The sequence below is a fragment of the Bufo gargarizans genome, chromosome 2, assembly GCF_014858855.1.
Source record: "Bufo gargarizans isolate SCDJY-AF-19 chromosome 2, ASM1485885v1, whole genome shotgun sequence".
In the NCBI taxonomy this organism is placed as follows: Eukaryota; Metazoa; Chordata; class Amphibia; order Anura; family Bufonidae; genus Bufo; species Bufo gargarizans.
In genome coordinates, this window is record NC_058081.1 from 179,109,567 (window position 1) to 179,134,622 (window position 25,056).

Consider the following 25,056-nt stretch of genomic DNA (forward strand, 5'->3'; position numbering starts at 1 on the left):
TGTCATTGTAAATAATTACGGTAAGTTCATGGTAAATAAGCATTTTGACCTCAGTCTGCAGGAGCAGATGTTGGGGACCCATGGTATAGTTCTGTAGAGGCAATATTGTACTTCATGTATGATCATCCGTTTGGGCTGCCTTGTATAGATCTTATATATGCATTGCTTACTGGGAAACCATATAGACGCCCCATATATGTAAATAGCTTATTACTTAATCCATGTCAGAGAACCCCTTTGCATTGTATTATACAAAGATTTTTTGGGACAAGATCAAATTAAATAAAATGTTGGCTCAGTGGTTAGCCCTGTTGCCCTGCAGGCCTGAAGTCCTAGGTTCATAACAAACCAAAGCAGTACTTCTTTCTATACATTTGTTTGTAGTGCGTGTGAGAGGCTCTGTTCAGACCTTGTTTTTTTCCACGTTCACCATATACCCCTAGTAATGTTCTCATATGCTCTGAATTATGGCTCATGATTTCCGCTCTAAAAATGAAAAATATACCCCATATTTTGTTAGGGATTCCCATCTTGAAAAGCATAGTACACATACTATACTTTGGGGCACATTTATTAATACTGTCTAAAAGTAGGAGAGTTTAACCTTTCTGATGCTGGAATAAATCTGGCTAGACTGTTACATTAAAAAATTGGCTTAATTTTACTAAAAATCTGCCCCAAAATTTAGGAGCACTTTTTTCACATGGAGATCATGCCCCTTTTCCGTTAAACCACGCCCCATTTGCTGGATGAAGCATAAAAAGGTTAGAAAAGTGTCTAAAACACTTGATAAAGTGCAAAGCATGAGCTCAGTTTTTTGGAGAAAATTGCACCAAAGAACTTGCACATTTTTAATAGTTATTTTGCCATTTGATTGTACATTAGTAAGTGTTAAATAAGCAAAGGCAAAATAAAATATTCTCCATTATGTTTATCCAAACATTGGGAAAGTGAAATGCATCAGAATTAGTGTTGATTGAGCACCAAAGTGCTCGGGCGCTCGAGTAGAACACTCTGGGATGCTCAGGTGCTCTGTAGAAGTCAATGGGAGAACCCGAGTATTAAACCAGGCACCCCCTGCTCTGAGGAGGGGAGGTCGTCTGGTTCATAGGAAAAGGTCAGAAATTGATGGAAACACCACTGAAATGGTTCAGGAACATCATGGGGAGGATGTCTGGATGTATCTTGGACTCCCGGGTCGCTGCTGGGAATGAAGTTGTCCGAGTAATACGCCACTTTTACAGACTGACAATAATACGCACCAAACCGAAGATAAAATCAGTTTTAGTGGAAAAATTGTTAGAAACCATTCTTTCCTGTATATTTACTTGTATATAAAGTGCAAGTGCTGAAAAAAATTACAATTAAAAGGCAATCTGATACAACCTGTATATCACATAAAGGAGGGCCTGATTCACATTGTGGTGCAATTGTTCAGGTAGTGGGACTCCTACACTCATAAAGTCTATGCACTAAGTGAAAGGGCTGCCAAAAATTACAAGGAACTGGCACTCCAATACCCCCTTTATTACACATAAAGGAGGGAATCATACACACCCTTGAAAATTATGATTGATGGCCTGCTACTGACCCTCAAAAACATTAGGAGCAAGGGCCTGCTGGTGATCTTCTAAAACATTAGGCGCGAGGGCCTGCTGCTGATCTGACCATCTAAAAAAATAGGTGAGGGTCTGCTGCTGAGCTAACAATCTAAAAAAATAGGGGTGAGGGTCTGCTGCTGATCTAAACATCTAAAACATTAGGGATGAGGGTCTGCTGCTAATCTGACCATCTAAAACATTAGGGACGAGGGCCTGCTGCTGATCTGACTATCTAAAAGATTAGGGGTGAGGATCTGCTGCTGAGCTGACCATCTAATAAATTAGGGGTAAGGGTCTGCTGCTGATCTGACCCTCTAAGACATTAGGGGTGAGGGTCTGATGCTGATCTGGCCATTTAAAACATTAGGGGTGAGGGTCTGCTGCTGAGCTGACCATCTAAAACATTAGAGGCGAGCGCCTGCTGCTGATCAGACCATCTAAAAAATTAATGGTGAGGGTCTGCTGCTGAGCTGACCCTCTAAAACATTAGGGGCGAGGGCCTGCTGCTGATCTGACCATCTAAAAATTAGGGCTGAGGGTCTGCTGCTGAGCTGACCCTCTAAAACATTAGGGGTGAGGGTCTGCTGCTGATCTGACCTTCTAAAACATTAGGGGCGAGGGTCTGCTGCTGAGCTGATCATCTAAAACATTATGGACGAGGGCCTGCTGCTGATCTGACTATCTAAAAAAATTAGGGATGATGATCTGCTGCTGAGCTGACCATCTAAAAAATTAGGGGTAAGGATCTTCTGCTGATCTGACCATCTAAAACATTAGGGGTGAGGGCCTGCTGCTGATCTGACCATCTAATAAATTAGGGATGATGATCTGCTACTGAGCTGACCATCTAAAAAATTAGGGGTGAGGGTCTGATGCTGAGCTGACCATCTAAAACATTAGGGGTGAGGGCCTGCTGCTGATCTGACCATCTAATAAATTAGGGGTGAGGGTCTGCTGCTGAGCTGACCCTCTAAAACATTTGGGGCGAGCGCCTGCTGCTGATCTGATCATCTACAACATTATGGGTGAGGGCCTGCTGCTGATCTGACCATTTAAAACATTATGGGCGCGGGCGTGCTGCTGAGCTGACCCTCTAAAACATTAGGGGTAAGGGAAACCTAATAAGCATCTTGATATGATGGAGAAGGAGGGGGGGGGGGGCGAGAAAAGGAAGATTGAACCATATACCCTTTTTTGTGTTGGAAGGGGTGCATGGGAATACAGTGCCTTTATGTTCAGCTGCTTTCCTCTGGTGGAGTAGAGAAGTCAGGGGCAATCCAGGCCTTGTTTATTTTGATAAGAGTCAACCTGTCAGCATTTTCAGTTGACAGGCGGATGCACTTGTCAGTTATTATGCCCCCAGCAGCACTAAATACCCGCTCTGACAAAACACTGGCAGCAGGGCAGGCCAGCACCTTCAAGGCGTAGGGCACCAATTCGTGCCACATGTCCAGCTTGGACATCCAATAGTTGTAAAGCACAGAGGGATCACTGAGGATGCTGACACGGTCTGCTACATACTCCTTCACCATCTTTCAAAACTTTTCCCTCCTTGTGACACTAGGCCGTGCATCAGGGTGAGGGTGCTGGCGGGGTGTCATGAAACTGTCCCAGGCCTTGGAGAGTGTTGCCCTGCCTCTGTTGGAACTGCTGTGTGTTCCCCTCATCTCCCCTCCTCGTTTTCCCAAGGAACTACGTACCCTGCTTCCAGCGTTGTCAGCTAGGAATTTTTGGAGCAATTTTTCCACAAGGACCTTCTGGTATTGCACCATTTTGCTAGTCCTCTCCACCACAGGAATGAGAGATGAGAAGTTCTCTTTGTAGGGGGGTCGCGAAGGGTGAACAACCAGTAATCGGTGTTGGCCAAAATGCGTATAATGCAAGGGTCACGGGAAAGGAAGCATAACATAAAGTCAGCCATGTGTGCCAGAGTCCGAACAGACAAGACTTTGCTGCCCTCGTCAGGAGGATGACTCTCAATCTCCTCATCCTCTTCAGCCCATCCACGCTGAACAGATGGAATAAACCTGCTATGTGTACTACCCTCTGTAGCGGAGGCAACGGTCTCCAGCTCCTCCTCTTCATCATCATCCAATTCGCACTGAGAAGATGAACTGAGGGTGGTCTGGCTTTCACCCTGTGTCTTCCCCCATTTCCACCTCTTCCACATGCAAAGTGTCCACCTTCATTGTTAGCAGCAAGCCTTTCAGTAGACACAGAAGTGGGCTGGTTACGCTGATAATAGCGGCATCACCGCTCACCATCTGTGTTGATTTATCAAAGTTGCATAAAACTTCACAGAGGTCAGACATCCATGCCCACTTGTCGCTTGTGAAGAGCGGAAGCTGACTGGAAAAGCGACGACCATGTTGCAGCTGGTATTCCACTACTGCCCTCTGCTGCCCACAAAGCCTGGCCAACATGTGGAACAACAGTCGGTGAGCTGGCAATTAAAAGCGCTGCTGCAGCATTGCCAGACCGGCGGCAGCTGTCGATGACTTTCAGAAATGGGCACACATGCGGCGCACCTTCACCAGTAGCTCAGGCAAATTGGGGTAGGTTTTGAGAAACTGCTGAACCACTAAGTTGAACACGTGGGCTAGGCATGGTATGTGTGTGAGCTTGCCGAGCTCCAAAGCCGCCACCAAGTTACGGCCTTTATCAGACACAACCATGCCTAGTTGTAGGTTGAGCGGCGAGAGCCACAGCTCAATCTGGTTCCTTATACCCTGCCACAGCTCTGCTGCGGTGTGCTGATTGTCACTTAAGCAAATTAGTTTCAGCACAGCCTGTTGCCACTTCCCCACTGCTTTGCTACACTGCTTCCAGCTACTGACTGGTGCTGCAAGATGATAATTCAGAGATGGAGGTGGAGGAGGAGAAAGGATGGTTGCAGCCACTAATGTAGGTGGTGGCGGAATTCCTGATGGAAGTAGGGCCCGCAATCCTTGGCGTCGGTAGCACCTGTGCCATCCCAGGGTACGACTCGCTCCCGGCCTTCACAACGTTCACCCAGTGTGCCGCCAGAGACATGTAGCGTCCTTGGCCACAAGCACTTGTCCATGTGTCAGTCGTTAAGTGGACCTTCCCAATAACTGCGTTGGTCAGGGCACGGGTGATGTTACGGGACACATGCTGGTGTAAGGCGGGGAATGCACACCTGGAAAAATAGTGGCGACTGGGGACTGAGTAATGAGGGACCGCTGCCGCCATAAGGCTACGGAAAGCCTCAGTGTCCACAAGCCTAAATGGCAACATTTCTAGGGCCAGTAATTAGGAAAGGTGCACATTTATTGCTATGGCCTGTGGGTGGCTGGCTGGATATTTGCGCTTTCGTTCAAAGGCCTGGGGTATGGACATCTGTACGCTGCGCTGGGACACAGAAGTGGATGTGCTAGCTGATGGTGCATGCGAAGGTCCAGGTGCAGGGCAGGAGGCATCTGGGCCTGTGTCTTGGACAGGGGATTGGCCAGCACATAACACATGGGAAGAGGAGGCAGTGGTGTGACCCGCTGATATTAATTGTGGATCCAGGCGTTCGTCCCACCTAGTAGAGTGCTTTGATGCCATGTGGTGGATCATGCTGGTGGTGGTGAGGTTGCTAGTGTTCATGCCCCTGCTCATTTTGGTACGGCACAGGTTGCAAATGACAATTCTTTTATCGACCGCACTTTTCTCAAAAAAGCGCCAGACTGCGGAACACCTAGCCCTTGGCAAGGGAGATTGCCGCAAGGGGGTTCTCCAGGGAACAGTTGCGGGCCTGTTTGGTGTGGCCTGCCTTCTCCCTTTTGCCACCCACTGCCTCTTTCAGCCTGTTGCAGTGCTGCGGATCTCTCCCCCTCTGTACTGCTGTCCTTGCTCAGCTTGCCACCTTCCCAGGTTGGGTCACCGATTTCATCGTCCACCACCTCCTCTTCCCCTTCCTCACTCTGATCATCCTCCTGACTTGTTGACCTAACAAAAACCTCACTTATTGACAACTGTGTCTCATCCTCATCATGAACTTCTTGAGACACTAATTGCGGTTGACTTATTGGCAACTGTGTCTCATTATCATCATCCACCTTGTGAAACACTAATTGCCGTTACTCACCGTCCTCTTTTTCTGACTGTGGATGCTCAAGAGTTTGCGAATCAGTTCACAAGATCTCCTCACGTCCCTCTTCAAGCGAGCTTGACGGGAGGGCAAAATCAAGGAATGGCGATGAAAAGAGCTCCTTGGATTATTCGAGTGTGGAATCACTTGTTTCCAAGACTCTCCATGATGGGAGGAAGGAGGATCAGGGTGAGGATTCAGTTGACCAGACTCTTGGCTACTGAGACTGGACTTTGTGGAAGACAGGGTGCTTAACCGACTGGAGCATTATCTGCTGCAATCCAACCGACCACCTGGTCGCACTGGTCTGACTTCAGGAGTGGTGTCCTGCGCCGCCCTGAAAACTGGGACATGAAGCTAGGTATTGTGGATGAGTGTGTTTCTTGTGCTCTGGCAGCAGGCACAGTTTCACCACGCCCAGGGCCATGGCTTCTGCGTGCACCATCAGCAGCATGGCCACTTTCCCGTCCCTTACTGTTCTCCTTAAGCGTATTTAATAGTATATATGCTTGCAAGTATGTCACACGTACAGTAGCGCAGGTTTTGTAAGTGTATGCGCAAAAAAATGTAACTGTCACAGATATTTAGGATGCTCAACCGTTATACAGGAGATGTAGTGCAGGTAATGTCGCTGCTGTCACCAGCGGCTAACGTAATACAGGAGATCTAGCACAGGTAATGTTGCTGCTGTCACCAGCGGCTAACGTTATACAGGAGATGTATCGCAGGTAATGTCGCTGCTGTCACCAGCGGCTAAAGTTATACAGGAGATGTAGCGCACTTAATGTCGCTGCTGTCACCAGCGGCTAACGTTATACAGGAGATCTAGCACAGGTAATGTCGCTGCTGTCATCAGCGGCTAACGTTATACAGGAGATGTATCGTAGGTAATGTCGCTGCTGTCACCAGCGGCTAAAGTTATACAGGAGATGTAGCGCACTTAATGTCGCTGCTGTCAACAGCAGCCAAACAATTGCGCGTAACTTAGCGCACTATTAACCTTCAAAACTCCCTAAAAAAAACACAATTCCTCTCCCTACACTTTCTCTTCCTTCTGCTGCAGCTCGCCCTAAGTCTGAGCCGAACCACGTGTCATCGGTTACTATATAGCACGCGATGACCAATCACTGTAATGTCAGTAACCAATATGTGAGTGGCACTAATTCACTGCATGTTTATTGGCTGCATAGCAGCCAACAAACGTGCGGGAGGAGACTCGATCATTGCGCTCGAGCACACGCGGTGTGCCGAGCATCGCGATGCTCGAGTGAAAAAGGTGTTCGGCCGAGCATGCTTGCCCAACACTAGTGTACATGCCTTGCACTAGATTTATAAAGTGTTTTAGAGACTTTGGGGGAGATTTATTATCCACTTCACCATTTTTCTGGTGAAAAAAGTCACAAACCCTCGGGGGAGATCGATCAAAACGGGTGTAAAGGAAAACTGGCTTAGTTGCCCATAGCAAACAGTTAGATTCTATCTTTCATTTTCCAAAGGAGCTCTGAATGAAAGGTGAAATCTGATTGGTTGCTATGGGCAACTAAGCCAGTTTTACTTTACAGAATTCCCCTCCCCACCCCCCTACCCAGTGTTTGAGACTTTTTAAATGCTACTGTGACTAAATGTGGTAGCAATTGCTGTTTTTACCCTGCCCTCACCACTTTCTGCAAAGTGGGCATGGTGACAGGAAAAGGAGGTGGGGCCAGCAGACATAGCAAATTTTGTGTATCTTCTGCACAAGTTTTCTAGCATAAATGAAGACTGAAATCTATTGCTGCTACAAGCTGCCATAAATTTCAGTTTAGGCACACTGACTGCCAGAGGATGTGCTTAATTTTTGATGAGGCCTGGCCCTCCTCCATAAGTTAAGCGTATCCTCCGGAAGCACAAGAGATGTTAAGACCGGAACATGCCAGTCTTGATAAATCTCCCACTTTGCATCTAGATAAGGAGGTGTAGCTTATGATAAGATCATCTGACATTCTGGTGTAGTTTAAAAAGGACCTTTCATTACGATAAAAAAATCTAAGCTAAGTATACAGACATGGAGAGAGGCGCACACGGATCTCCCTGCACTTACTATTATCCCTGGGCGCCGCTCCATTCTCCCAGGCTATGAGCTGAGAGCTGCGATTGGCCAGCACTCCAGCCTGGGAGAAGGAGACGCCCAGGAGAACAAGAGCAGGCTCCTCCATGTTGAGCCGAAAATCTGAAGATACCGGAGCCTATACCGGGAGAACGGAGCGGCGCCCAGGGATAATAGTAAGTGCAGAGAGATCCCTGGGTGCCGCTCTCCATGTCTGTATACTTAGTTTCGATTTTTTATCGTAATGAAAGGTCCTCTTTAACATAAGTTTATAGAAGCACACACATGAAAAAATGTATTCTCTATTAGAAAGGTGCATGATTTAAACTGTAGTGAAAGTATTCTTCTTATCAGTGACAGTGTTTGTGAGTTATAACCTCCCTTCTGATCCTTAGCTGTGTCATCTGACCAACTCTCTGATCTCAGACGGACACAGGACAGGAGGTCAGTTACTTCTCTATACATTTCTATGAGACTGACATTGAGAGTGCCATAGGAATACATAGAGAAACCGGTTACATGTCCACAAATAATGTGATATTTCAAGAGTCAGGTCACATGACTCTTGAAATATCACATGTAGGTCACATGACACAGCTGAAGGGAGAGGGTAGCTGACAAATACACTCAGTTTACTTCACTACAGTTTACATCATCCTCCTTTCTGTCAGAGAATACAAGTTTTTGTGGAAGTGCTTCTTTAAGACAGTAATAATAAATCTGTACCATGTAACCCCTAGTAGCATTATGAAGAGCCTTTCCTGTGATGTCACATCAGTATCTTGCATGCCTGACTCCATGTGCTGTGGTGAATGCACCAAATAGGGGTAAATACATGGGGGCACATTTATTAAGATTTTCTTTTTAGACACCATTTTTCTATAAGGCCCTGCAGTGGCAGTGGATCTGTAACAGTTATGTAGAGGTGCAGGCCTCTACATTACTTCAATGGATCCACTGCCGTTTCTAAATGTGAGACAGCTTCCTAGCTGTCTGACATTTAGACCATTTTCTATGCCTACCCGCTCGTCCCCTTCCCCGTCCATACCACAGCCACTTTTTTAGACCTGTCGTGAATGGGGAAAAGTTGCAGATTGCGGCACAAAGGACCTGTGAGCAGTGATGGTCAGTTTGCAGTGTTCGCCAACGAACACATGCAGGCTGCCATCTTGACTCACCCATCCGGCGATGCACAGGTAAGCCCTTACCTGTGCCTGTACCGGGAGCTGTTCTGAAATCAAATGCAGTCACCGGGAGCAGGCAGTTCCGAGAACAGCCCGATGAAGGCCCCCAGCAGCTTACCTGTGCATCGCCGGGCGGGTGAGTCAAGATGGCAGCCCGCATGTGTTCATTCGCGAACACTGCGAACTGGCCATCACTGCCTGTGAGCCGCAATCTGCACCAGAAATATGCCAAATAAAGGTGTATTTATGTTTAATAATGACCCCCCATGGTGAGTAACTTCCTTAGTTATTATTTTTACAATTTTTTTTGTAAGCATGTTCAGATTTAAGTAACAAATGGTAAATTTTGAGCTACTTACAAATCATGTCGTACGTTGCCTTATGATTTGCTTCCAGATGGATTATACAGTACATCAGCGAGCTTGACTGAACTAGAATTCATTTATTTAAAACGTGCGCTGAATATTCCTAATCTGCTAAATACACACTTGGGAGAATCTTATTTATTAATTATTTATGCTTTGCATCTTGATGCTAGATTATGCTTTTTATCCAGTCAGACAATTTAGTCTTGATATCATGTTTCAATCTGTTCAGCTGTTTACCTTATCCCCCTCTCTCTCTCTTCAGCTCCTTGCTCGTACCCGCACATGACTGCCTCCGCCTGCCAGGAGACTGGAAACCATTGTTTACTGGGAAGACAAAAAGACAACAAGAAAGGAAGTCATCGAATCAAGCCTAAGGCCCTAAAAAATATCTCAAAAGAGAGACCCAACTCTCTGGTGGACCTGAAAACATACAAGGACACAAAGATTTTAGTGGCTAAATTTCTGGAACATTCAAATTGTCGCCTGTCGCCAGAAGTGCAACATGTTGTGAATAGTATTAAGTCTGTCATCAAATCAGATGAGCGGCACATGGAGGAAGCCATCTTTAGTGCCAACATTATAGATCAGGTAAATAAAATCGGCAAAGCATAGCTTGGAATACATGAATACAGCAGAACTAGACCTGCCTCTCAGTCCTGCCTACAGCCATCTAATCATCATATATAGCACAATATACGCATATTGATTTTGTCAATTGAAAAAGTTGGCTTTGTCATTTGATATGAGGTGCCTTAAAGAGGATCTGTCCCCACTCCTGACATGCCGTTTTAACAGCTTCATGCATTCCCCATGCAATAATAATTCTGGAGCATCTATTCTTATGTCTCTATGTTGTGTCATTCCTTTATTATTTCTATTGGAAGTTATGAATGAATTGCTAGCAGTCTGCAGTAAGGGTACGGAGGGGAGGTAACCAGTTGGGGGAGGGGTGTCCCTGCACAATCCCAAAATAGTAGCACTGATTGGAGTGAGTCTGTGAAGGTACACTCCCCCAAATGGTTACCACCCCTCTATACCCTTACTGTAGACTGCTAGCAATTCATTTATAGCTTCTAGAAGAAATAATAAAGGAATGACACAACATGGAGCCATAAGAATGGATGCTCCAGAATTGTTATTACATATGGAATTCATGACTCTGTTAAACTAGGCATGTCAGGGGTGGTGAAAGGTCCTCTTTAAAGGAGTTTTCCAGGCTCCTGATATTGATGACCTATTCTCAGGATAGTTCATTAATATCCAATAGATGAGGCTCTGACATGCTGCCCACCTCCCCACATACACACAAATCAGCTGTCTCTGCAGCCTGTGGTGCTGAAGTTAACACTTTGAATGGAACAGGAAGCAAAGTGTAGGGGCCGTGCTGGATTACTACAGCTCAGCTCCTATTCACTTCAATAGTTCACTAATCGGATATTAATGACCTATACTGAGAATAGGTCATCAATATCAGGAGTCTAGAAAACCCCTTTAATATTAATAAACAAATTATCTTTAAAATAACCTACTGAAGAGTTGTCTTTTTTAGTAAACACTTATATTCCCTATTTTTTTTAAAAACATTGGAGCACATTTTCTTACAATTCTACTGGGGATGAGTGAATCAACTTTGGATGGTACATCCAAAGTCAATTCACAAAAACCTTTGCTGTAATACTGTATGGACTTCCCGCTTCGTACAGTATTAGAATGTATAGGCTCTGATGAGCCGAAGTTATTACTTTGCGAAGTTGAGCAAGACTTCCTGTAATAACTTCGGGAATTAATTAGTACTGTAAAAAACCTTGGTACCGAACTTGAGTTCAGTTCCAAGATTCTACTAGGAACTGAACCAGAGTTTGGTACCAAGGTTTTTTATTGTAAGAATTAATTCCTGAAGTTATTACAGGAAGTATTGTGTGACTTTGCGAAGTAATAACTTTAGCTCATCGGAGCCAATACATTCTAATACTGTATAGTTGATTCACTCATCCCTAGTAGAATTGTAAGAAAATGTTCTCCAATGTTTTTTAAAAAAAAATAGGGAATATAAGTGTTTACTAAAAAGGACAACTCTTAAGTAGGTTATTTTAAAGATAAAAAATCTTTCGCGAGTTTGTAAAGTAATAACTTCATCTCATCGGAGCCAATACATTCTAATACTGTACGTAGCTGGAACTCTTTGCAATATTGCAACAAAGTTTTTTGCAAATCGACTTTGGATGTACCATCTGAAGTTGATTCGCTCATCCCTAAATGCTACATTGTACTATTCCTCTGTAATTCCTCCCAGAAATGTATGAATAGATTGACAACTGTTGTTACCAATTGAGAGTGCAATCCTATACAGTCTGATACTGTACTATACAGTAACACACTTCTTCGACAAGGGGAATAGAAACCCCCAGTTATCAATTTATTCATCAATTTATAGGAGTGATAACCAAGATGCCATAAAAAATTTAATTAGAAGAAAAGATGCTCAATAATTATTTTATACAAGTGTTTACCAATACAGACAAGTCAGTAGGGCTGCAAGTTATAGACAGGAGGATCTGAGCAGATTAATATATACAGTTTTATCGGAAAAGATTCAACACAACTTGTAATTTATTCATTGAAATCTCAGCTCTTTTTCTGCTTAGGAGTCATGTGGGTGGTGCCACATTGATTGACAGCTAATTCTGTATGCCTTAGAATACACATTAATACTTATTTAAACCACCAGTATATTAAGGCAGGTTCCCAGGTTCTTATTATGCACATCATATATATGATGTTTTAGGCTTTTTGAACTTTATAAAAACACTTTTACAATAAAGACAATAATCACATGCATTATTTATCAAGAAAGAAGAGGCTTACAAAGCAACTTTTCTTAGTAATTGGAAAACATTCTGTACAATGCCTTTTTGAATTATTAACTTTCAGTTAAATTATCAAAATCCAATAATAAATGAAAGATAATTACTCACTCCAAGTCCTGGCAGGCGAGCTGCTATTCATCTTATGTTCTTGATTCTTTTAAATAATTACGTCTCCTGGAACATTTTCCTTCAGTGTAATGTGTAGCATGCTAGAACAGCTTATGATATTTGGAATATTGCTGATACGGCGATACTGTCAATATTGCAGCTCATTTAGTACTATGAGTCTATTATTGCTGAGGCATCGCTTCTGAGCACCATTGCATAAACCGTTACAGGAAATATCACCTAGTGTGTGACTTTATAATACTGAGGGACAGAGGGGACTTTGGGCTGTCTCAGGCATCAGGGCTCAGTTGTGCCTTCTATCTCTGCACCCCTATAGCTATAGCCCTCATAGGAAGAATGTAAAGATATACTCAGAATGTGAATATATACTCAGAGTTCATAAATAAATGTAACAATTACTATATGAGAGAGTTGAGACTGTCATAGTTATTTGACTAATTAATTTCTGTTTAGTCAGTCTGAACATCAGTAATTATAGTATTCAGGTTTTAAGATGACAATTAGGGATGAGCGAATTTCATATTTTGAAGTTCGTGTAGTGGTATTTACTTAATTGCCTTATGGAATCCGTTACCACGTACCATGGGTAACGGAATCCATAACGCAATTCAGTAAATAACACAACACGAACCCGCACACAAACTTCAAAATATGAAATTCGCTCATCCCTAATGACAAAATTAAAGTGTACCTTACATTTCAAATATACATTATTAAAAGCGATTCTAAATTTCACAAAATGTATTTTTTTTATATCATTTATTTATGTATTTATTTATTTGTTTTCCAAGCGAAGTAAGCACCTGAAGTTTAGGTGCCTATCTTACTTTGCAATCTGTCCACTCGGACAGATTGCATTTAGCTTTTGGACTATGGATTTTTCTGAAATTATTTTATATCAGTGCAGTTGTGATGGCTTGTTTTTGTGGGATGAGCTGTTTCTTTCATGTTTTAGAAATTGAGGCAAATAGTAGCAATACTGCAACAAGAGACTCCATTAGGGCTTGATTTCCGTGGAGCGAGCTGTCATTTTCACTGTTACAATTTTATACATAGCTTTTAGATAGCATATTATACTGTACAGGGGCGGATTGGCCCGGTGGTTCGATGCCCAGGGGGCTGCTCAAGCCTTCCTCTCTGCACCTGGCAGGGTACATAATGAGATGTCAGTGGTAATTAACCCAGTGAGAATAAGCTACTCATGTACCCGGCCAGTGACCTTACTTACCTCTTGAATTCAACTTCTGTGGCCTGCACCTCACCTCCTATGCCCCCTGCTCATATGTTAATCAGAGACAACTGGAGAAGGACAGAAAATGGCATCTGTTGGTGGCCACCACAGAGGGAAAACTTTTGGGGCAGTATTATTCTGCACTTTGGTATTTGGTTCTGCTGGGATGGTATTTCGCACTATGGTATTGTTGACTCCACCTACATGTGTTGCCCCACCTTCTTTTAAGTTGGGCCTGCCTACAACATGGGGCCACTTTTAGTTTTTGTTTTTCAGGGGCCCCTGATACTGTAGCATTTTGTTAAGGTGAGGTTACCAAAAGCAGCATTACCGGCAGTGGTGTATCTTGGTTTTGTGCTGCCCTAGGCGAGACTAAACTCGGGCACCCCCCCTAATATAAATTTGACCCACCCCTTCCTTGTTAAAAAACAATGTGCATCTAGACTTAGTACAGTATTAATCCCTCCCTAATTCTCCCCCCTCTAACCACCCAACGGGTCCCAACCCCCTTACCCCATAAAACAACTATGTAATTGATTTTTTGTGAATTACTGTAATTTAAGTACTTACAGTTTTTGAAGACAGCAGGCTCAGGGATCAGTGCATTGGTGGCCGGGGCCTGGCCTCAGTGTTCACGGTGACCGTGTGCAGGATCCGCTCTGCACTTGGAGGAGATAAGGCTCACCCTAGCGTTGCCGGCCCGTGACTCCACCTCCGTGTGACGCCATGACGGCAACGTGAGGACGCAAAAGGCAGGGGAGGTCGGGAGGAAGTCAGGAGGGGGAGGAAGTAAGTTTTTCAACAAAAAATATATTTAGCATATTGTGTAACTATCACTAAGCAAAGAAGGCATTTTGCCGCCCCCTTTTCAAGTGCCGCCCTAGGCAAATGCCTTGTTTGCCTTGTGATAGATACACCCCTGATTACCGGCACAGTTTTTTTGTTTTTGTTTACATATACCATGTGGGATAAGTAACATTGTCATTTTATGGATACACACATAGGCTTAGAGGTCAGTGGGAACATTGGCACAATTACCAACAGATTGTGACTGGACACTTTGAAGTGAAGTGGCATAGACGGGGGGAACAAGCTGTTTCCCACTAGGGCTCATGAGCCTTTATCTATGCCCCTGAAAATAACCATAATTAGATCATTGACAATTGCCCTTGTTAGGTGAAATAATTTCTTATACCAATAAAACACCCACTTCAAGGTGTCTAATAAAGATAACTTGTAATGCAGTTTATTATTTTAAATTCATGTATCAAATCATCCAAATCAACACCTTGCAGCATAGAGTCCCATAGTCTCTACTCCAGGCAGTAAAGAAAATCCTTCTTTGCTTACAAGGCAACCTTCTTTCTTGAGACATACTGGATGCCACTGTAACGAACATAAACCATAGTTATCTTTTATAGTGGCCATATTTATGCAATTGTTATGCAAATGTTTGTATAGAGGGAGAAGGTCATCAGCCTCTTCAGTCATCTTATTGGTTTTATCCATCTAGCAAGTGTTAACCATGGTTATTTTATTAACAGGTAATCACAAGCTCTCAGCACAGTGTCAGTATGTCTAGAAAACGACTGCAAGAAGACCTTCACCTACGAAGCTGTGGTGCTCTCAGTTCTCCAGTGACATTTCTACACAGGATACATCTAATACGAGAAATGGACCATGACAGACAACAGAATGTTATTGGAGTCTGTAGAGAAACCATCCTTTGACAACCGCTTTTTAAAAGATTGCATGCAAAGACTGAGGACATTGAAATCCAATTCATTCACCAACACCCACCAACAACATGGCATCTCTGATCTGAACATGGTCATGCATGGGACAATAGACTCCTGTTCAAAGAGGTCCCTGAATGTATTATGTTCTGCACCAACAATGCAAGCTTTATTTCTCAAAAAAAGCCTTTTCTGGAATACTCACCTAAACTTTAATCTATTTTTTCATTTAAAATAGAGATTTGGATATTGCTGCCATGTAGCTTCATGAAATGTATACCATCTTCCCAACAGTTGCCGCTTCCCAGAAAAGGGAGCCATTATCTGGTCCTGCAAACTTGCAGATCACATTTAAGGTATATCCTGTCTGTACCATCATTGAAAGGTAGCATAACATATAAATGGAGAAAAATCTTCGGAAAAAGAAGAATCTTGCAACCTCAGTGTTGTATTACTTTATGTACCTCAAGGTGTTTTCACAAAGTGGTTTAATAAAAAAAATCTAAAAAATCTTGTTTTTTTATTTATAGTAAATTCTATGTAGGTTATATAGACTGTGTAAGGCTTGTTTTTAGTAGAGGCTAATATGACATGTCATAAAAGTAAAACTGGTGGCAGCTGAGAGAACACAAAGTCAAAACAAACATACAATAAGTCCTCAGTTTTAGGCTACATTCACACGACCGTATGAATGGATCCCCATCCACTCCACAAATTTGCGGAAGGAGTGCGGACCCATTCATTTCAATGGGCCCGCAAAAGATGCGGACAGCACATTGTGTGCTGTCCACATCCGTAGTTCCGTTTCACAGCCCCGCAAAAATATAAAGCCTGTCCTATTCTTCTCCGCAATCACAGACAAGAATAGGCATTTTCTATATAGTGCCGGCCATGTGCAGTATGCAGATGAAGACATTCAGGTCTGTATATGTTTAACTAATGTGATTGCTCCTAGAATCTGATGCATAATGCCACATGAAGTTTTAGACCTATTTATGAAGCAATGTCTTGGTAGGCAAGGGTGCATAGCTTGAAAATGGAGTGGCTTAGTCAATAGGACTTGGCTTAAGGGGTTATCATGGAAAAGATAATTATAATAGTAAGGAAGTTGCAGCACACAGTTTTTCTTGATGCTATTAAGTTTTAATTTCACATTTTTATCTTTTCACATTTTTTAAACATGGTTAAAGTTCCGGTGCAATATTCACAGCAATGAAGGTAGAAGATGAACGACCAAACGTTTCGGCCTTTCACGGCCTTCTTCAGTGGTCTAAATCTATAAAGATAATTCATATTTATGAGTCATATGATATATGCATTGGTACCTTCGTTACATGAGAATTTTTTTTTTCTATATATATATATCTATGTACACATTTAATATGTGTCATGTTCGGGGACACATATTACGGCCAGAAAAAAGGTACCGCCATGGGGTCAAATGTGGCCCCACCATATGCAAATGCTTATATGATAGCCTTTGAGGAAGATCATGTATATACTCATCCTTTGTTCAATCAATTCTCAATCACGTGGTTACGATTCATCGACGATATTTTTTGCATATGGGGGGGCCCCACAACCACTATTGACAAATTCGTGCAGGACCTCAACTCTATTTATCCAGAATTAGGATTCACCATACAGTCAAGCAAAGAAAAAATAAGCTTTCTAGACACAATAGTTAAACTTGACCTTACAGGCAACATAACATTGGATCTATATAATAAACCCACCGACCGTAATAGTCTTCTTCACTACAACAGTTGCCACCCTAGGGCCACCAAAAACTCTCTGCCCAAATCCCAATTCATAAGAGTCAACCGTATTGTCACGGACACTGATGTGAGGGAAACCAGATTGATGGAGATGACAGAGAAATTTCAGACAAGAGGTTACCCCCGAACACTCCTTAATTCAACATTAAATAACATTATTGAAAAAATTGAACCACGTCACAAGGAACCCAAAAGGCTAGCCTGCGTTACAACATACCACCCCTTGATACCTAAAATCCACCAAGCGTTGAGAAAACACTGGCCACTACTCATAAAGGCATATCCCAACATTCCGGAATTCAGCGAACCTCCAATTACATGCTACAAGAGACCCCATAATGTCAAAGACAAACTGGTTAAGGCGGACATAGGTAGCCTCACTAGGCTGCCAAAACAAACTTTTCTGAGGAGTCAACGACAAGGAACATTTCCTTGTTTACATTGCGCACAATGCTCAAGCGTCACTAGAGGCGAATACGTTACCCACCCAAGAACCGGACGACAATACCCGATTAAGGGATTCTTTACATGTGACTCGAGCTTTGTAGTTTATGTACTGAAATGCCCATGCGGACTGGCGTATGTGGGCGAGACAACTCAACATGTACGCGATCGCGTAAGCAAACACAAATCCACAATTAGACTCGGACACACCCTGCTACCCGTCCCATACCATTTCAACGAGAAAAATCATCAGGCATCCCAATTACGGTTCCAGGTATTAGAACAGGTCGACTCTCCAAGACGCGGCGGAAACCAGATTCTACATTTAAAACAAAGAGAAGCGTATTGGATCCACACACTCGGGACTCTCACACCACATGGTCTCAATCGAGAATGTGATTTTTCTATTAATGTCTAATGTATCGAGTAAATTACAATCTCTATGTGTGATTAACAAATTCTTATTTTTCCTTACAGACCCATTGATATCACGACCTGCGAGGGTGAGATAACAAAAATCCCCCCCTTCCCATCCCCCCCCCTTTTCCTACCCCGTCTTTCCTCTTCCCTCCCTACCTCCTTCCCCCTCCCTCCCCCTCCTTAGACCTTCCCCATCCTTCTTTCCCGTTATCCACCCCACCTAATCTCCATTACGTTAGGGACATTGTAGATTTACTATAGTTCTCTTTCATAAGATCAAGATCGGCAAAAGTATGCTCTGACAACATATATTATATGTATCCGTTTTAGTCTGGTACTATATATGGTGCTTTACTGTTTATTCAAGTGCATCCTTTTTTCTCCCTGTCATGAATTTTCGTCCAGGTTCTACATTTAAATATATGGCCCTGCTATTTGAACACACAAGGATGTCTAACGCAGCCCCAGCGCACAGCATTCCACCGTGTCACGTTGCATAAAACTCCTTTCCCCTGATTACCATAAGAACTACACGAGTGACACGCAGGTGGAACGCAGGACAGTTCCGTCCTGCTCGCGCATGCGCACGGCAACCCAGCGAACGGCCAATCTGCGTGCTTGACACGCAAGTGGAACGCACGCACTCCCCAACGCGATCACATGACCGGACATGCCCCACAGTTCAGAGCGCAGTGGCGCGCGCCCCCCGCGACTATAAAAGGCGCTAAATCGGCTCACATACAATACATCCGGCGCTTTACCCCTGACACACAGCATTTAAGGTAATGACCACAGATTAATTAGCTTGTCATTTGATACATTGTTGCCTGCTTATATGTTCCTGAAAAGACCTGTTTTAGCTGCCTAGAAATTCCTAGAAGATTTATATATGTCTAATCAATAGGATGGGGGGACGGCCGCCAGCCACTCCAACTAGTGGACGAGTTTTAATTATAAATTATATGCACCCGTGGGGCTACCCAGTGATAGACACAGCACACGAACTTTATATACCTCTTCGTAGTTTTATACAAATAGTCCATCAGACTCTTTACCTTCTCTATATATAATACCGGTATAGTAGTGTGAATGTGTCTCACATTGGGCAAAACCGCCATGCATGCAATCAAGATACTGTGATGCACCACGTCCAATAATCCACTAACCAACAGTAGCATACTGAACTGCATGGATTCAAATTATAATCGCTGAAACAATCATGTTTACTCACAGGGGACAACGAGCTGTCTATTGTTTTTATACTATATCCCTTGTAAATTATTTTCCCTTACGTTCAAATTGTAAATGTGTACATAGATATATATATATATAGAAACATTTTTTTCTCATGTAACGAAGGTACCAATGCATATATCATATGACTCATATAAATATGAATTATCTTTATAGATTTAGACCACTGAAGAAGGCCGTGAAAGGCCGAAACGTTTGGTCGTTCATCTTCTACCTTCATTGCTGTGAATATTGCACCGGAACTTTAACCATGTTTAAAAAATGTGAAAAGATAAAAATGTGAAATTAAAACTTAATAGCATCAAGAAAAACTGTGTGCTGCAACTTCCTTACTATTATGTGTGACTGAAGAAGTCCTTGCAGGCACCAGTGAACCATACAGGTGTGCGGTACTCCAAAACTCAACACGGAAAAGATAATTATGACTTATCCTCAGGATAGGTCATCGTTATTACATCGGCAAGTGTCCAAGTCCCTGCACCCCCGCCAATCAGCTGTTTCAGGAAGTTGCTGCATTTACCTGTACTATTTACATCGTATAGTGGCAGTGCCTGGTATTGTAGCTCAGCCCCATTGACCTGAATGGGATTGAGCTGCAACTAGGCCTGTTGTTTCAACTTTTCAGAAACTCTAGTTTCTGAAATTCTAGTTTCACACTAGCGTTAAAGAGATCTGGCAGGCTGTTCCGATAGGGAATAATCTGATGGAGGTCTCTGGATCCGACATTGCCGGACACTGCCTGAATACCTGCTGGCCCCATTAAAGGGTTTGTCCGGGCTCAGAGCTGAACCTATGCCCATTTTCACCCAGGCAGCCCGCCTGACTTGAGCATTGAAGCAGTTCATGCAGGGCAAAGGCATATTCTGGAGTTCCGGTGACGAACCGTGCTCTCCATGGGGCTCCCAGGCGGTAAAATGGCTAGGACAGCGCTAATGCACGCCGATCAGAGCCAGTGACGTCACCGAACACACTTCTGGGCGGAAGCCTCCGCCCAGCAGTGTGTTATTGTAAATAAAAGAGGCCTTGCTCTGCGCAATCCAGCACAGGGCAAGGGAGCGCATTGGAGCATGAAATGCTAACACCAGGGGGGCTGCCTGGGTGAAATTATGGGTATGTCCAGGTTCAGCTCTGAACCCGGACAACCTCTTTAAATATAATGGGGACTGGCGAAGATTCGTTCACAACCCGCAAAATATGCTGAGAATCGGCCAGACAAATACAGCTGCGTGCAGTGATTTGCCCGACTAATTCTCGGCATGCTTGCTGGGTTGTGGCCAGATCTCTGCCAGTGCCCGATATATTTAATGGGGTCAGTGGGTATTACAATGCTGGATCCAGTGAACTCTGGCCATAACAGCCTGTTTGATCTCTTTAACGCTATGAAACTAGCCTAACAGAAGTAATAATGTGATAAGTAGCAACAAAAATCCAGATGATTGTCTTTTTCTCTAGCATTTTTATCACATCTATTCCTTACAGTTTTAATTGTTTTTTTTTCATGATCCCAGCTGCACAAACCAATTTACCAGTAGAAAGAGTTGCATTATCTTTCTTAGGATTCAGCACAAAGAGAAAGTTCAGCCTCATAGGCTTTTTTCATTCCACCCTCCCCCCCCCCCTTTTTTTTACATTTTTTTTAATTCCCCCTGCCCCTTTTCCTTCTTTCTCTTCCCCTCCCCTCTACAAATTAAATAAAATCTCAATCCTCCAAATGAGGTTAAATGAGGTTAAGAACAAGGGGAAAGGGAAATATATTAAAAGAAAGAAACAAAAAGAGGAAAAAAGAAAACCAAAAAATAATCTCAGTGTAAGCGATTCTCAATGGTTTTTCCATATAAATTAAAGAAATTCGACCACAGTTCATCCGAATAAATCCCAGTGCATATGTGAAACGGCATTAAAACTATCGCAAAAAGACAAAATATAAAAATTCATGCACACATGTGTATCCTGTAGGCTTTAGAGGGGTCCAACAGACACATTCAGAACTCACGGGAAAATGGCTCATTCATAGAATCTGGAGGTGGCTTTTTCAAATAGACCAGGAGGCAGGAGATTTAATAAAACAGATGGGAGCTGAGAGACAACAGACAGTCAAACCTTCCAATCCCCTCGAGGTTAGAATGGAGGCAGGAGATGGCTCGTTCGGGAATCTAGGCAGCAGAGGAAACATCGCTCTAGGTTGAGACAGGGATGAAAAGAGCACACAAGCACCCAAGTGCGGGAGTCACCAAGGGGCACACACTCAGCGCTGCGTGGCCTCCAGTGTTCGGAGCGGCATCTCTACATGCGGACACTGAAGTACATCGCAGGCACGGCAGGAGGAGAGGGCACGACGTAGCTCTGCTCTACGTCATCGCGTCACGCTGGTCCTAGGACTTTCATAGTCTTTTTTTCAAACCAATAAAAATAGCCTCCAATACAATATCTAGGGTCATGTACATATTGCAGACATAGGGAAAAGATCTATGAAGACCTACCACAGAGACAGTAACTTCTTTTTTAGTTTTTCTTAAACTTTATTTAAATCCCAATAAATATGTTTGCAAATAATTAAATTTTAAAGTATTTCTGACCATGTTCTGCTTTATAGTCATGCTCTACCTACTATTTCTGTAATAACTCATTCCCATACAGTGAAACCCGGACACTGTCAAGGTGTCACCACGTGTTGCTGCTCTCTGAAATGGTAAGGCGTGGTGCACCCCAATGGAAATTAGGTCCAGAGAGTCAGGGTCTGCAGTTAACCAGTGTGCTTCTTTACTGGAGGAACTCAAGTGCAAAACAACAAGGCAAGGCACTTGGATGGCTTCTCCAGTCTCCTTCCAGGCAGAACAAGAGTTTGATGCAGAGGAAAGACCTGAGCAAGAAGGTTGGTACCCAGGCCAAAGGTTAGTGATCCAAAGTCTGTAGTAGAGTATCCCTGTCTCATCGTCTTCGTTTGGTCACTCAAGTAGTCTGGCAGAGTCTCTTCCTCTAAGCACTGATACCTAACTGCAGAACACTAGGGTCTCTGACTGCTCTCCTTATATACAGTTTGTAGCTGAACTAGAACCTTCTAGTGGGAGGGGTGGAGTGGAGAAACACAGCCCAAACAAATACAATGTTACACCTTTCGTCTCTCATAGACTTGCATTAGAACTTTAACCCCTTTCCGACTGCCATACGGCTATATACGTCCTATCGGCACATACCCCATGCAGCTAACACTTGTATAGAAGCTCTTTAATCCAAGCTTCTGCCTCTGCCCTGCTGATGTCACAGACAGCATACAGTTTAATAATGCCGGCAAGGGACTAATCAGAGTGGTCCCTTGTCTGCAATTGATCCAATTGGTTAGTCTGTGGAGACTAACCAATCGGATCGCGGCAGTGTAAAAGTGCCTGTTCAGGGTGTGATCTGCACACTGCAGGTCAGAGCCTGAAATCAGGTAATGTGTCCTCGTGCCCCCCGATATGTTGGCTCCATCTGTGCCCCCCCCCATGCATCTCCAACTTCCCCCCCTGTGAGCCCTTTTTGCCGGGCAGGCGCTCTCCTGTTCCACCATCTGCCCCTGATGTGGTCCCCCCATCTATGTATCCTGCCCCCAACTGTGCCCCTGATGTGGTCCCCCTGCACACCCATGTATCCTGACCCTATCTGTGCCCCCTGCCCCTGATGCGGTCTACCTGCTGTATATGATGGCGGTGGCTCTGTTCCTGAGCCGCCGCCATCAGCAACGAGTATCAGCTGTATGCTGACACTCTGCTGTAACCCCTTAGATGCCACGGCAGCGGCGCTGCCGCAAAAGCGTCCTGTGTTGCCATCTACAAGAAAATCTGATAGTACTATACTTTGCAATGCAAGAGCATTGCAAAGTATAGTACAGCCATCAGCCCAACTGGATATTCAAGATCCAAGTGAGACTTCATTAAAAAAAAAAATGTGAAAATAATAAAAGTAAAAATAAATAAAAAAAATATAAATGTAAATTAAAAATAAATTGTCTTTTTCTAAAAAAAAATGGAAACATATTTTTTTGAGATATTTGGTATCACTGCGTCCGTAACGACCGGCTCTATAAATATATCACATGATCCACCCCGTCCGATAAACATAAAAAAATAAAAATAACAACTGTGTCAAGAAAGCCATTTTTGTCACCTTACATCACAAAAAGTGCAACACAGAGCAATCAAATAGGCGTATGTCAAACAAAATGACACCAATAAAATCGTCACCTCATCCCGCAGAAAATAAGACCCTACATAAGAAAATCGCTCAAAAAATAAAACAACTGTAGCTCCCAGAACATGGAGACACTAAAACATATTTTTTTATTTCAAATATGCTATTATTGTGTTAAAGTGAAATAAATAATAAAAAGTGTACATTTTAGGTATCGCCGCGTCCATAACAACTTGCTCGATAAAAATATTACATGACCTAACCCCTCAGGTGAACACTGTAAAAAACATTTTTGTCACCTTACATCACAAAAAGTGCAACACCAAGCGATCAAAAAGGCGTATGCCCCCCAAAATATTAGCAATCAAACCTTCACCTCATCCTGCAAAAAATGGTAAACATATTAGGTATTGCCACATCCAAAACGATCTGCTCTATAAAACTTTCACATGACCTAACCCCTGAGATGAACGCTGTAAAAATAAAGTGTAATAATGAATGATCAAAAGATCCTATGTACCCAAAAATGGTACCAATAAAAATCTCAACTCTTTCTGCAAAATACGAGCCCCTGCATAAGATGATCGGCAGAAAAATAAAAAAAATATGGTGTTCAGAAAATGGACACACAAAAACATAATTTATTTTTCAAAAATGCTTTATTATATAAAACTGAAACAAACAAACAAACAAAGTAGACATATTTGATATCATTGTGTCTGTAACAACCTTCTCTATAAAAATAGCAAAATACCCTGTCAGATAAATCTTGTAAAAAAAAAAAAAATTGGTTACCTTGCCTCACAAAAAACTTAATATAGAGCAATTAAAAATCATATGTACCCCAAAATAGTACTAATAAAACTGGCACCTTATCCCCTAGTTTTCAAAATGGGGTCACTTTTTGGGAGTTTCTACTGTAAGGTTGCATCAGGGGGGCTTCAAATTGGACATGGCATCTAAAAACTAGACCAGCAAAATCTGCCTCCTAAAAACCATATGGCGCTCCTTTTCTTCTGCGCCCTGCCATGTGCACTTACATCAGTTTATGACCACATGTGGTGTTTATGTAAACCGCAGAATCAGGGTAATAAATGTTTAGTTTTGTTTGGCTGTTAACCCTCCATATGTTAAAGAAAAAAATTGATTAAAATAGAAAATCTGCCAAAAATGTTAAATTTAGAAATGTCATCTCTATTCTCCTTGAATTCTTGTGCAACACCTAAAGGATTAACACAGTTTGTAAAATTAGTTTTGAGTAACTTGAGGGGTGTAGTTTCTACAATGGGGTTACTTATGGGGGGTTTCCACTATGTAAGCCCCACAAAGTGACTTCAGAACTGAACTGGTACTTAAAATGTGGGTTTTGTAAATTTTCTTAAACATTTTAAGAATTGCTTCTAAACTTCTAAGCCTTCTAACCTCTTAAAAAAATAAAATGACATTTACAAAATGATGCCAACATAAAGTAAACATATGAGGAATGTTAAGTAATAAATATTTTATCAGGTATCACGAAGTACAATGTGTTGTGTCACGAGAAAACAATCTCAGAATGGCTTGGATAAATAAGTATTTCAAAGCTATTACCACATAAAGTGACGCATGTCAGATTTGGTAAATTTTGACCTGGACACTGGGGCATCAATGACCCTTGGTCATGAAATGGTTAATGATACCTAATGGGAATGACAA

General features: G+C 42.8%; 1 protein-coding gene across 1 annotated transcript in view; it reads left to right on the forward strand.

Moving 5' to 3' along the window:
• Positions 1–15,292, forward strand: part of FAM189A1 (family with sequence similarity 189 member A1) — a 388,540-nt gene extending 373,248 nt beyond the window's left edge. Inside the window, exons 8-9 of the mRNA XM_044283306.1 lie at positions 9,598–9,923; positions 15,107–15,292. Of these exons, the coding sequence (XP_044139241.1) occupies positions 9,598–9,923; positions 15,107–15,292 (512 nt within the window). The remainder of the gene's footprint in view (positions 1–9,597; positions 9,924–15,106) is intronic.
• The last annotated feature ends 9,764 nt before the right edge of the window (positions 15,293–25,056 follow it).